The 12,469-nt window shown below is 44.5% G+C and overlaps 1 protein-coding gene across 9 annotated transcripts in view; it reads right to left on the bottom strand.

The window, feature by feature from the left end:
• ZSWIM8 (zinc finger SWIM-type containing 8) overlaps nucleotides 1-10,407 on the bottom strand; it is a 91,533-nt gene extending 81,126 nt beyond the window's left edge. For 3 of the 9 annotated variants that reach the window (XM_014601456.3, XM_014601457.3, XM_014601458.3), the window contains exon 1: nucleotides 9,152-9,740. In XM_014601456.3, the coding sequence (XP_014456942.2) occupies nucleotides 9,152-9,329 (178 nt within the window). In that variant the 5' untranslated portion in view covers nucleotides 9,330-9,740. Of the gene's footprint in view, nucleotides 1-4,268; nucleotides 4,349-9,151; nucleotides 9,742-9,767 lie in introns of those variants that run through there. The other 6 variants (XM_059729726.1, XM_019497101.2, XM_059729727.1 and 3 more) reach the window with 6 other exon arrangements.
• Between the last annotated feature and the right edge of the window lie 2,062 nt (nucleotides 10,408-12,469).

Genomic DNA, 12,469 nt, shown 5'->3' with positions numbered 1-12,469 from the left:
ACTTTCTCTCTCTCGTATGACATCCAACGAAATTTTGTGTCTACTGCCTGTGTTTCATTCCTGACTCTCTACCTCTCCTATACAAAGTGATTTTGGTCTCCATGGCTTTAGGCAGGTCATTTCACTGCCTGTATTTTAGTTTTCCTATACTAACGATGGTATTAGTCTCCTTTGAAAGGATTCCATGAAATCTAGGTATTATTAAGTGTCAACTGTGCATTTCTCCTTTACATAAGAAATGCCTGCCCAGAAGAGCATTCCATCTTTATACTCTTCTGCAAAATATGAAACACCATAACCAGAAGGAAATACGACTACATCCTGCTTACCACCAAACAACTTAGAGGTAAACAGATTATTCCAACTTTTCTCTGAACCCAGTCTGCATATAAAATGAACTGCTCCAAACAGGAGAGTTTACCACACTTTCAACTCTCCTATGAAATACGAACTTTTCATTTCTACCCAGGAGAACCTTTACAATCTTTTCTCTCATGCCTGAAGAAGGGTGCTTGTGCCTGAAACCTTGCAATTAAAGAATGTTTTTGCAAAAATCTAGTTGGTCTAATAAAAGATAATCACCTCTACCCCAAGTTCTGATTCCATTTCTCCTTAAAGCACTCACACAGTGGCCTTCCCAGTCTTCCAGGAATACGTGGGTTTCCTCTGTTCAATGGCTTTTGGGAGTGCTCAATGATCTCTGCTGTTCATTTTTTGTCATTTCTCCAAATGCCTCCTTAACATCAAATTCCTTTTACTGACAATTGTAACCATTTTTAAACCATTTTCTCAGCAGACAAGTAAAAATGATAATCCAGATCATCAAGAATTCAACGTGGACAAGCAGCTGTATATTCCTACCTAAGCTAAAAAGTAGCATTATGTAATATGTCGTCAGCAGCCCTTTGATAGGAAGATTTAGACTTCCAGTAAATAGGGAAGTCATCAGTGAACCCACAGATGACCAAGGATGCCAACTGGAGATAAAAGCATCTTTACAACTGCCTTAAACTCTAAATGGAGATATCAAGGCTTGTTGGGGCACCTCAATTTTCTTGAATATAACATACAATAAATCTATTTTTAAAAAACAAACAGATTACATAGAAATCCAGATGCATTAAATAAGCTATATGAAAATAAGCTGCTTTGGTGGGAAAAAACAGTATTGCAAAATAAATTTATTTTTAATATTTAAGCCATTCCTAATTCCATATTCATTTTTGTAGCAGCTTAACACAATGAGTTTGCATTTGCTCATACATTAAAAGTTAACTACACTGTCATTGTTACACAATACTTTATGAAGCATTGGTTGACCTGAAGATATCTTATACAACAGCAAGATAAAGAAGGCCTGGTTATACCTTAATGTTTTATCCTCAATTTGCCAGTACTGGGATGAAAGCCTTTTCCTTGGCAGCTACCTGTTACGTGGAACAACTTTTACTTCTGTCATGTTATATCCAAATCCCACACACTTCAAATCTCACCTGACTGCCTCCCTTGTTTATGCTTCAAAATTTCACTCCATATCTATAGCTCTGGAGCAGGGGCGGGCAATTATTTCAGGCAGAGGGCCACTTAATCCTGTTTTGGTAGGCTGTCAAGGGCCATGTGGTTAGCCCCACCCCTTGACAGGTGCCCCGCCCCCTCGTCATCACTTTGGGACCAATGTCCCAATGTCTTGAGACCAATGTCCCAGGGCCAGCACCGGTGGGGCCCAAAAACAGGGCACAGGCTGGCAGGTGTCTGTGCAGCCGGGCTGGGCTGCACCAGCAGGGAAAAGGGAAAGCTGGCCCAGCTCCATAGAGCCCCTGCCGGCTGGGACCCTGCGCTCCTGCCACCCTGCTCTGGGCCCCGCCGGCACTGGTCCCAGGACACCAGCACGGGCCTGTGTTCCCGCTGGCTCCCATGCCCACTCACACCCAGTGCCCCCCAGCCCTGCAGTACAGGCTGGGGGCAGCGCACAGCCCCAACCCCCTGCTTGCCTGTGCCTGCTCTGGACAGCCTACGGCTGCGAGCAGCTGCAGCATGGGGCGCCGGCGATGGGGCGGGGAAGGGGCCACTTTCCTCTGCGCCAGGAAGGAGCCCATGGAAAAGCTGAGAGAGACAGTGTGTGTGTGGGTGTGGGGCAGCCCCTCCCCCGCCCCATGGCCAGCACTCCCTGATGCAGCCACTTGCAGCCCACGGGGCTGTCTGGAGCAGGCATAGGCAGCCCCAGGCAGGCTGTGAGCGGCTGCAGCGTGGGGTGCCAGCCACGGGGCAGGCAAAGGCTGCTTTCCCCCCACCCACACTCTGCTTTTCCCCAGGCCACTTTTTCCCAGGCTTCTTCCCTGCCCAGGGTCCTCCCCTGCCCCCCTTCCCCGAGGTTCCAGGGCAGCCACGTGTTCCCAGGCCAGAAGCCCCTGCCAGGTCATTTTTGACAGGAACCAAGGGCAGATAAACATTAATTTTCTAAATTTTTAGGGGCCCCCGTGGACCGTATTTTGCCCACCCCCGATCTAGAGTGTTTTGAGAAAGACAGCTTGTATGACAATAAAGTTTCCCTGAATTAAGTTTACATAACTAACTTATGGCTTTGTTGCTATTCTTCAATCTGAATACGAATCCCAAAGCTGTAAATTGTCACAGTATGTTGCATCTGACCACTGATTCCTGGAGCAAACAGATTATATCCATTACATTTGAACAAGAGAGAATGCAAGCACACAGCACTACTCTGTAAGAGTTACGCTATTGCCATTTTGGAGGTGGACAAACTCTGAAAGTTATACAAAGCCAAACAATCACACTTTTGGAGACAAAGCAATGGATATGTAAAAATCACCAGCAGGTACCTGAGAAACCTCAAAAGATTCGTCTCAACTATGGGAAGGTCTGCTCTTTTTGAGACCAGGCCCAGAAAATCTAAATGCTGAGGTTCAGTGATGTAGCAGATGTAATAACTAACAAGCCACAATTAACAATCCCTCACAGCATTTTAGTTGGGGAATGAATTACAGGTTCTCCACCTATTTTTCTTTTTAATTGCCCAATAAGATAGCATTTTCTTCTGCTCCAGCCCATAGCCCTTTCTCAGCAGTGACCATAAAAGCAGTATGTCCTTTTTAGTTCCAGCTTGCTTTTCTTACTGGCCATGCTGGGGATGTACTATGGGTACAGCCTCCAGGTATGAGCTCCTCTGGTAGGTGTGACAGCCAAATAACTGATCTCTCCTTGCTCTCTACTCACAGCACAAGCCAGTCATAGCTGTGGCCCAACAGAATCAAACTGACAAAAGTTAACTCTATCCTGCTACTCCAATCAAGAGTGCAGGCAACTATTTTTACCACTAAAAATGATTTTATTGTACTTGAATTATCCTAAGGTAAAAACAAAGCAGAAGCAAGAGACTGTAATTTAACTACAAGATAAATCTATCCAACATAGGATTTACCCTAGGGTAAAACTGAACAGCACCTACCTACACATGTGCCCAAGGCCTGCTCTGACTCATGCTAATTAGCACACACTGGAGCAGATTCAATTAATAAAGTCTGCTGGAGTGTACTAATTAACACATGCCAGGAGCCTCAGTATTACATGTATGTACCCACGCTTCAAAAATGGAGCCGGGGTGCTTTTAATTAAAGCTCACTTGATGAGCTTTAGTTAAAAGTGCCCCCACTGTCACTTGAAGTGCAGGACGCTGAATACACAAAAGACACTGAGGGTGCTTTAATTAGAGCGGCTCCTGAGAGCCACTTTAATTAAAATGTCCTTTTCCCCCCTCCCCTGCAAGCATGTGTAAAGACACCCAAAGCACCTAAATCTTCACTGGGGTTTACCTCAGAGTAGTTCACACACACAAGTTATCCAAAGGTAAATACATACCAAAGTTTTTCAATAAATTAAGAAATGCTTTGAGAGGGTGGGGACAAGCAAAGAAAGGAAAGAGAAAGCAAAGAAACACAGATTTATACAAAGATATGCACTCAGTTAAAGGACAACCCCCTTGTTCTCTTCAATTCTCAGGCCAATGGCACTGTCTGTGGCCTTCCAGAAATATCAGAATATCCAAGGTGCAGGGGAGTGGGAACAAGTATTTAAAAGGAAGCCCCCCAAAAATTCCAGGAAAGCCCCTAAATAAAAGGTGAGAAAAATTCAGAAACAAAGGCCAGAAATACCCACAGGACCCTAGAGAAGGAAAGGGAAGCATAAATTTAAGACTACTGAATTTCTAGTTACCAGTATAAATACAGTTGGCAGGAAAAACAAGCCTGTACCTGATTAATCTTTATGTTCTTTCTCCTGTATTCTTTCTTGAGGGAAGTACACAAAGACAATAAAGTGCCTCACAAGAGCTCTGCAAATAAACAACACTCAGGGAAGGGGGTAGAAACCAAGTAGAGACACACAAATAGGCTTTAATCAGTTATTTGGTTCATCTTGAGGAAAAAAATCCAGAAGTTGGAGATATCACTGGGTAGAATTTTCATGATAAAACTGAAACACTGGATTTGGAAGAAGACTGTACACTGCTTCTGTACTCCTGCAACAAAGCAAGGTGCTTTAATTACAACTGACCAGTCTCAATAAATGAGTCACTAGAATTTGGTCTGCTCAATTGCCAGTTCTAGTGATTTCACAGCTTCCCTTTGCAGTTTCTTCCCTGATCCTAATTATTCCAGTAATCCAAGCTTTTTTCCCCCCTTAACTTTCACATTCCTTGATGCTTTTGAAGAACCAGGACCACCTCCAACACCAGCCACAACACACTGGATTCGGTTCAAAATGAGAGATCCTTTCCCCCCCAGCAGTTTACAGACATCTATATCTAACCTTGCTAAGCAGCCAAGTCCTCCCCTTACCACCAAAAGGGAACATTCTTAGTGGATACCTCACTTCTGATCATCATGGAAGTGTGCTTCTCTGCAATATTTAGAGATTTTTATACTTCCTTGAAAAGGACCTAAGCTAGGTATTTAATATAGGTACTTTTGCTCACTGGCACCAGAGTGTTTTGGGTTGTTTTTTTTGGTTTTTTTAAATATACATAGCTATCTCATGGCTACATTTAGAAGCAGTGATATAACATAGCGTTTTGCAGTTGTGTTTTGGCAAAAACAGATTTTTCAAGTGCTGGAAAATGTTTAACCACATAACAATTGAACAAGTGTGTTGTTCACTTGTATGTCCTATACATATAAAGATTGGATTACTTGCATTAAGCCTTCAACCTGCAACATGACAAACTACAGTAAGGGAGTTTGGGCCATGTAACACACACAGAAAGATGCAGGCTAGCCAAGTACTGCCTTGGATACATGGTACTATCGATGTCATCTCTCAAGTCTGGAGAGAAGAACATAAAGGATTGAACAAGTATGCTCTATAAGTTGCTGTTGCAGGAGTTTATTCTGTGATTAACTTTAACATCCTTTGCATTCTATAGGCAGCGCAGGGAAAACAAGGTGTTGGTTGTCAAGCCTATTTATTCTTTGTCCTTTTTAAAGCATGAAAATTAGTCACTATTTCAGAAATTTAGATACGTCTTGCATAACATCTTTGCAATAAACTTTATTCCTCTTGTCTCTCTGCCAAACTTACCAGAATTCTTCAATGTTCTGTCTCTGCCTCTCTCAAATTTGTCTTTTACCAAGCATTACACACAATTTAATACAGTAAGAATTCCCAGGGGCTTCAGAACAAATGACACAGTACATTATAATTTATAGTCCTTCAAAGGAGTCCTACCAACTTGCCACAAGCTATCTATAGCCAATGAGAATGTTTTCTGGGTGACCACCTGCTGCCACAATTCTTCACTGCATGCTTTAGCCACTTACTAGTGTTCAAGTTGACAATAAAAAAATAAGTTCTTTTCACATAAGTTGTCTGTTACAAATACAGTTTTAACACTAAACAGTTTTGTGTCCTTACCACACATTCAGCAGTAGCTGGTGTGAACATGTAGATACTAAACTGAGCAAAAAAAAATTGTGAACACACTACTTAGCAGTTCTGCAGTATTCCTGGCAGCTTGATAAGTGTTTGGTAAACATTTGTCCTTGATAAATGTGGAGACGGGAGAGACTGGGGGTGGAAAGACTGAATATAAAAAACGTTTTTTCCCTGAAAAATCCAGCAGAGTGGGCTTGTAACTCTTCCTCCTCCCCCTTTAAACTTCTTTCACAAAAGAATCTGCCTAATGTTTTTATGCTAAAAACCTTAGAATCTACTTTCAACAGGGACTGAACATTTTAATTTCATTTTTACTAGTTTGGAAGAGTTACAAGATCCTCCAGGTTTTCATTGTGCTTTTTGGGTAACAAAACATTATCTGGAAGTCTAGAAGTGCAAATGGGTTCAGGCATTAAAATAGGAGGCTGGCTAATGGGCAGACTCAAATATCCTTTGATATTTATGTGGGAAGGAGAGGACTTGGCATTGTAAACCCTTGTAAGGACTTGGTTTGATGGAATCCAACACATTGCTGGAAAGTGGAAAGATCATTGCATAGTGTGATTCCATCAAAGTGTGGCTAACTCATACAATTTTCCACTCTTCAGTTGTTTTTATAAGGTGGTTCCTTCTCATTCCAAGTAGAAAATCTGAAAGCTACTGATCAATATTACAAATAAGCAATTACCAAACATTAGATATAAGAATTAATTTGACCTGATGTGCTAAAAGTGAGGGTGTTAGAAACAACTTAATCAACTAAAGTAACAAAAACAAGACCAGTCTTTTAAAAAGTAAAAACGTTCATCATTGCCAAAAAACTACTTCTCAAACGGTTTTGGCTACAGTGCAAGTTTATACTGAAACTCCCCCCAAAAACTAATACCAGTACACATGGATTGAGCTGCAGTGTAGACTCAGCAATAGCTACAAAAAATCCCATTAGACAAAAATACATTTAAATATCATGCTATTGATTCTACATATGAAAAAGAAAACTAGTGCAGTCTTTGCCATTTTCTGAAATACTGCTTTATTTAAATGTTCACAAGCCTTTCAGTTTTGCAAAATACACACTTCATGAATTATACCTATAAAGTAAAATCTCTTTGCATGCACTTCATAAATTAACCCTGACCACAATTTAGGAAAAGCCAGTACACAGCCATGAACCAGACATACCTCTCTTTCAAATTGGTGTCCTGTTCTGTGAAAGACCAGCTTTCTTTTAGAGAAAGAAAAATAAAAGTTTCTGGTAGTTATGGCTGCAAATAAAATCTAAAAAATGTGAGCCAAGTATAGCTAAAGCTGTGCGCACAGGTTTGCAGAGAACCTGGAACAATTATTCCAAGGCGTGTCCTGTCCCATTCATCTGATTAATATAATGGTGATAATTTAAACACTGTTAACAATTTCATTGCTTGACGTAGAAAGGAGACCAAGAAAGATATGCATAGTTTACTGACAGTGATTTCTTACTTTGTTGCAGCAAGTGGATGATGTTCAAGTGATACAGACATTTCCTTCTGACTGAGCTAAAGTAACCATGCCAAAGTAATCTGGCAGAGCCCATGGGCACACATTCAAGCCTCACCAAAGAGCCAAGGAAGCAGTTCAGTGGAGTCCAGCAGCACAGTTATATTTCGAGGACAGCTGAATGCGTCTCATTTTGACAACTCACAGGCTAAGTTCAGAAGAGTATCGCAACCTTTTCAAATCTCAATCTGTCCCACAGTCCTATGCAGGAAGTCTCACACACCTCTCTCTGCTAAACTAGAGATCTGTCTCCATATTGATATGTTTTTACACCTCCAGCAACAATCGCTTCAGGAGTGCTAATGTGGGTAACAGTGTTCAAAGTAAGACATGCTGGAATAAAAGAGCCTCAAAGTATATATGTTCCTTTGAGGCAAGCCCTTGTTCCTACATCTTAAGATATTGATCAGCAAGAGACAGCTTTGACAGAAAATGCTGCTACATTTTACATAGGATTAAGTGGAGTGTTCAATGCTGAAATCAACCTGTCATGGAAGTAATTCCCCCAAAACAGCATTTCAGCTAACACTTTCATTTAGTCCAAGTCCTTTTTCTTCCCCATTATACCCTTCTTTCCCAGTATTGTTTGTAGCTCCGAGACATTCAGCAGTGACACACAAAAGGTAAATATCCTGGACTAGTGCCAGGGCTCAAGTTCATTAAACAGAGAAAAAATATATATTACGCTACTATGGGAAGGCCAAGGCTCTAATAAAATGCATTTTCTAGTCCTAATCTAATGCCAACTGGACACCCATACACATCAAAAAACTACCATATCACAACAACTCCTTACAAGCAGCATTTGCCGTTCAAGAAAGGCCTAGGTTTGGAAAAAGCAGGAAGTATTATAGGTCAGAAGAGAGGTGCAGTCACAGAAAAGTAAGTAAGGATTGTGCAGGTTAGTAACAAGAGAGAGCGAGCTTTGGAGGGAACAAGCTCTGTTAACTTTACACCTGGTTATTCCAAAGTTTTGTTGTAAAGTTACTTGAGAAGTGTGGAGACACCATGGTTCAAACAAAACTAGAGTCAGTTCAGATTAAAAATTAGCAGACTATTATTTGAAAATAGTCCAACATATGGTATCAACATCCAAAACTGTCTCAGACTCAGAAGGGGTAACTGTCAACAGGACACAAATAAAATCAACCTTGGAATAGAGCTGAAACACTGCTGCATCTTGCAACAGGACTCCAGGCCACCTCCACTTCTATAACTACAGGTGAAACTGCTACAAACTCTAGTAGAATCAAGTGAAATAAAAAATTAACAAGGAAAACAGTCGCTCATAGAAACACAGGGCAAGCTTACAAGCCTCTTCATTAATAGCACTGTTGTAATTAGACCATGCCAAACAACAATTTATTCAAATACAACTGGGAGGCAGTGAGCAATTATTCCCACTGAAGTCTGTACCTTGCTCATATCAACCTGTTTTTGAAGACTCCAAGAATATTAAAAAGCAAACTGAACTTTTGTCAACCAGCAACCTCATGCACATCTTCTGCAAAATTTCAAGCACTTGTCCTGAACCACCCTGACAAAGCACCTGAATTTTGCTTGTACTTTTGATGGTCCCAGCATATCTTCACATCCTCCCATGTGCAGCCATCCCAGAAGTTTCATCCCCAAGCATACCATAACCCTCAATGCAACCCAGTGATCTCACCTTTCATTTTGACAGTGGGCGAGTTGGGTCCAGCTGACTGCTTCCTCCATCCTCTCCAGTTCTGGCAAAGGCTCTCGGCCTCCGAGATGAAGGAACAAAGAGAGTCCTCCTCAAAGCGGTCAGAGTCTTCAAATGAAAACCTTTCCCCGTCCTCCCACTCCGCAAACATGAGTTCCATCACATCCAACAGCCACAAGGAAAGAAAGATGGACCTGTTCACTCAGGCAGATGGACACAGCTCCAGGGCAGCTTCTCCTGGCACTTAAAAATATCAGCTCTGTTCAGGCCCCCTACTATAACAAGGGGGGGGGGAGAGAGAGAGAAACCAGAGCAATGGCTGGGTGAAATGGGGAGGCAGAAGAGTGACACAAAAAGGGAAACGTCTAAAAATCCCAGAGAGAGCGCAGCACCGTCCTTAAAAAGTTTAAAAATGGTGGATGTGTCCACATGAGTGGCTTGAGGCTCGGGCAGGTCTCTTGAGAAATGCTCCCAGCTGAGGTACAGGTGCGCGCCCAACACTCACTCACACAGAGCAAGTCCGAGGTCTCCCCGTGCCAGGGACCGGGGGGGGGGGGTGGGGGGGGAAGGGGAGGGAGCGGTTTCCTTGAAGGCTCACTTGGACTCAAACCGGCTCCTGCGGGGCGGGGCGGGACGGGACGGGACGGGACCGGGCTCCCTGAGGTTGTGCTTTGCTCTCGCTTTAAGTGCAGAAGAGATGGAAACGCAGCGCTGTGCACCCGCTCTTCCTCCTGCCGCCGGGGGAAGGGCCCGGACCTGCCCCTCGCTCGCACGACCGCCAAGTGCCGGGGCAAGCAGTGCCCAAGCGCTGCGGGGCCGGGCCGAGCCGGGCCCGGGGCAGCAGCAGGGGAGGCTGAGGCCGAGGCGGCCGGCGGGGAGCGCTGCCCGGGGCAGGTGGCGGCGGGCGGGAAGCGGAGCCCGGGGGAAAGCGAGGCGGCGGCGACGGCTGGTTACCGAAGCGAGGGCGGCAGCGGCTCCTGCCCCATGGGGGCCCGGGGCGCGGCGCTGCTTCAGCCGCTTGTGGATGCGGCCGGCAACGCCGCCACCTCCCCGGGGCTGGGACCCGCGGCTCCGGGCTGTCGCCTGCGCTCTAGACGCCCATGGCCCCAGCTCCCCCGCGCGGACTCCGCTTCGGCCCAGCTCCCGCTCCTGACGCGCGGGCGGCGGGGACTCCCCTCCCCGGCCCGGGCACTAAGATGGCTCTGTGCCTCCCAGCTTCACCTGCGGAGACCCCTCCCCCACCAGCTGAGACACACTTCCGCCTGCGCCGCTTCCTGCTTCCGGCCCCCGGCTCAGCCCTGCGGCTGGCGGGAGACTACACCTCCCAGCGGACAGCGCGGGAGTCACAGTGCATGTTGGGAAGAGCGGACCCGCCCACTGGGGCGTTGCAGTGCATGCTGGGAGTTGTGGTCCCTGGCGGGTGCCTGATGGATGCTGGGGGTTGCGGGCTCCTCGCTGTCCACAAATGGGAGAGCAGGCGAGAGCGGCTGAGAGCGCTCGGCGTCACGTGATGCTCATTAGTTTGCTTTTCAGGGGGAGGCGCTGATAGCCCTGGCGCAGGCTTGTGGGTCTCGGGCTGCTCCTGGTCTAGTTGGTTTCTTTCCCGCTTCAAGGTGAAGGACTAGCGTAGTTGTAAAATTAAAAGCATCTGAACAACCGGAGAATATGGTTCTCACTCCTTGTGCACAGCAGACCTTCAGCTGCAGCAAGAAGATAGAGACGTGGTCTAAGCTACCTCATTGCAGAGGAAGCCGGACAGAGGAGCCTGCAGGACTTGTAGGCATGAGGTCGTTTTGGGGGGCATAGTTTTATTCTAAAGGGAAAACACTTCCCTGGTCAGTAGATCTGCTCTGCGGGCATATCAGTCAGGGCATCTCAACCAAATGATGAATTTAAATTTTTGCTAATTTTTACCCTACCTCCACTCCCTCTAAAGGCCTGGAGAACCAGAAGAGCTGAGGAAAATGGCCTAGATTTTATTTTTCTTTTGTACCGAGAGAAGTGTTTATCTGTTACGCTTACACTAATACATGAAAAGTAACAGGACTACATAAATAGAACTGAATGGAGGATAAAATATATATATCGGGGCTGTTGTCACACAAGACAGAAATAACCCAGTTTTACTCATTTGATCTGAAGTTCTTAAAAGGGAATAAAACACACAGAATCTCACAACAGCATTTCCACTTTAAAAATACATTTAATTGGGGAAGAGAAGAAAACTCAGATAAGATGAAAGACATTCCTGGCTGAATACTGTGTCAAAATAACAATTAGCAGAATGAGCTACATGTAACCACACAAACCAAACTACAACACCCACTTTGCTTACCTCAGGCCAGAGAAAGAAGAAAAAAAAACCTTTTGCCCTATTAATGCCTGAAGGAAACTGAGCATACATATGGGTGTGGTGTATGTGGGAGTTCTACATAATTCTGTTGCACAGAAGGAGAGGCTCTCACATTGCAATTATATAAAGAGGTATCTGAGGCAGATCTTGAAACATTCCTCCAACAGAGCATAGTGCCTTCACTTACTACTGGACAAAAAAGAAGTGAATGTATCAAGGTGTCAATGGAGCAGTGTTGTAAAACAATATTACTGTTCTATATAAAGCTGGTTTCCTGTATATTACTGTTGAAAGTGGTTTCTTAATTTAACTTATACTTTGGTATTATTTTATAGTTTGAGTGATTTTGTACCCTCATTAGTATAAAATTTTGTCTGCCAAAAATAATTCTCTGTTCAGCAAATATAGCAGGGAAGTGCTTTTCTTTTACTGTTACTGTAAACAGAAAAAAATACAAAGCTGGAAGGGAGACATACAAAGTTAGAAGTACTGAAAAAGTCAGCGCTAGGGAGGATATATAAACATTAATAAGGGGACCAGAACTACTTGATGTAGAAGCTACCAGAATTGTTCTACACTTACATACTGGCTCTAGATAGTGCTCAGTTAACAAGGGCCCACGTCAGTAATTATTAGAGGTGCACCAATAGACATTTTGGGGGCTGGTACCAATAGCCAATTTTTAAGGAGGCATATTGGCCAATACCAATCCGATTTCCGACGCAGCTATTATGGTGGAAAGAGAGAGGAGAAGGGAGGGGCACGGGGAGCAGATCAAGGCCCCTGTGGTGAGGGAGGAAGTGGGGCAGGGGCTGGGACAGGCACTGCCCAGCCAGGGCAGAGCATGGGATGAAGCTGTGGCTCATCCAGGGTACACGGGGCTGGCTCCTGCCACTGTGCGCATGGGAGGGCACGAGGAGGTGAGGGCATGTCCCCCAGGATCTCTG

Source organism: Alligator mississippiensis, chromosome 6 (assembly GCF_030867095.1).
Source record: "Alligator mississippiensis isolate rAllMis1 chromosome 6, rAllMis1, whole genome shotgun sequence".
Classification (NCBI taxonomy): Eukaryota; Metazoa; Chordata; order Crocodylia; family Alligatoridae; genus Alligator; species Alligator mississippiensis.
The sequence above is the reverse complement of the archived record's forward strand: the minus strand, read 5'-3'. Positions and strand labels throughout refer to the sequence as shown.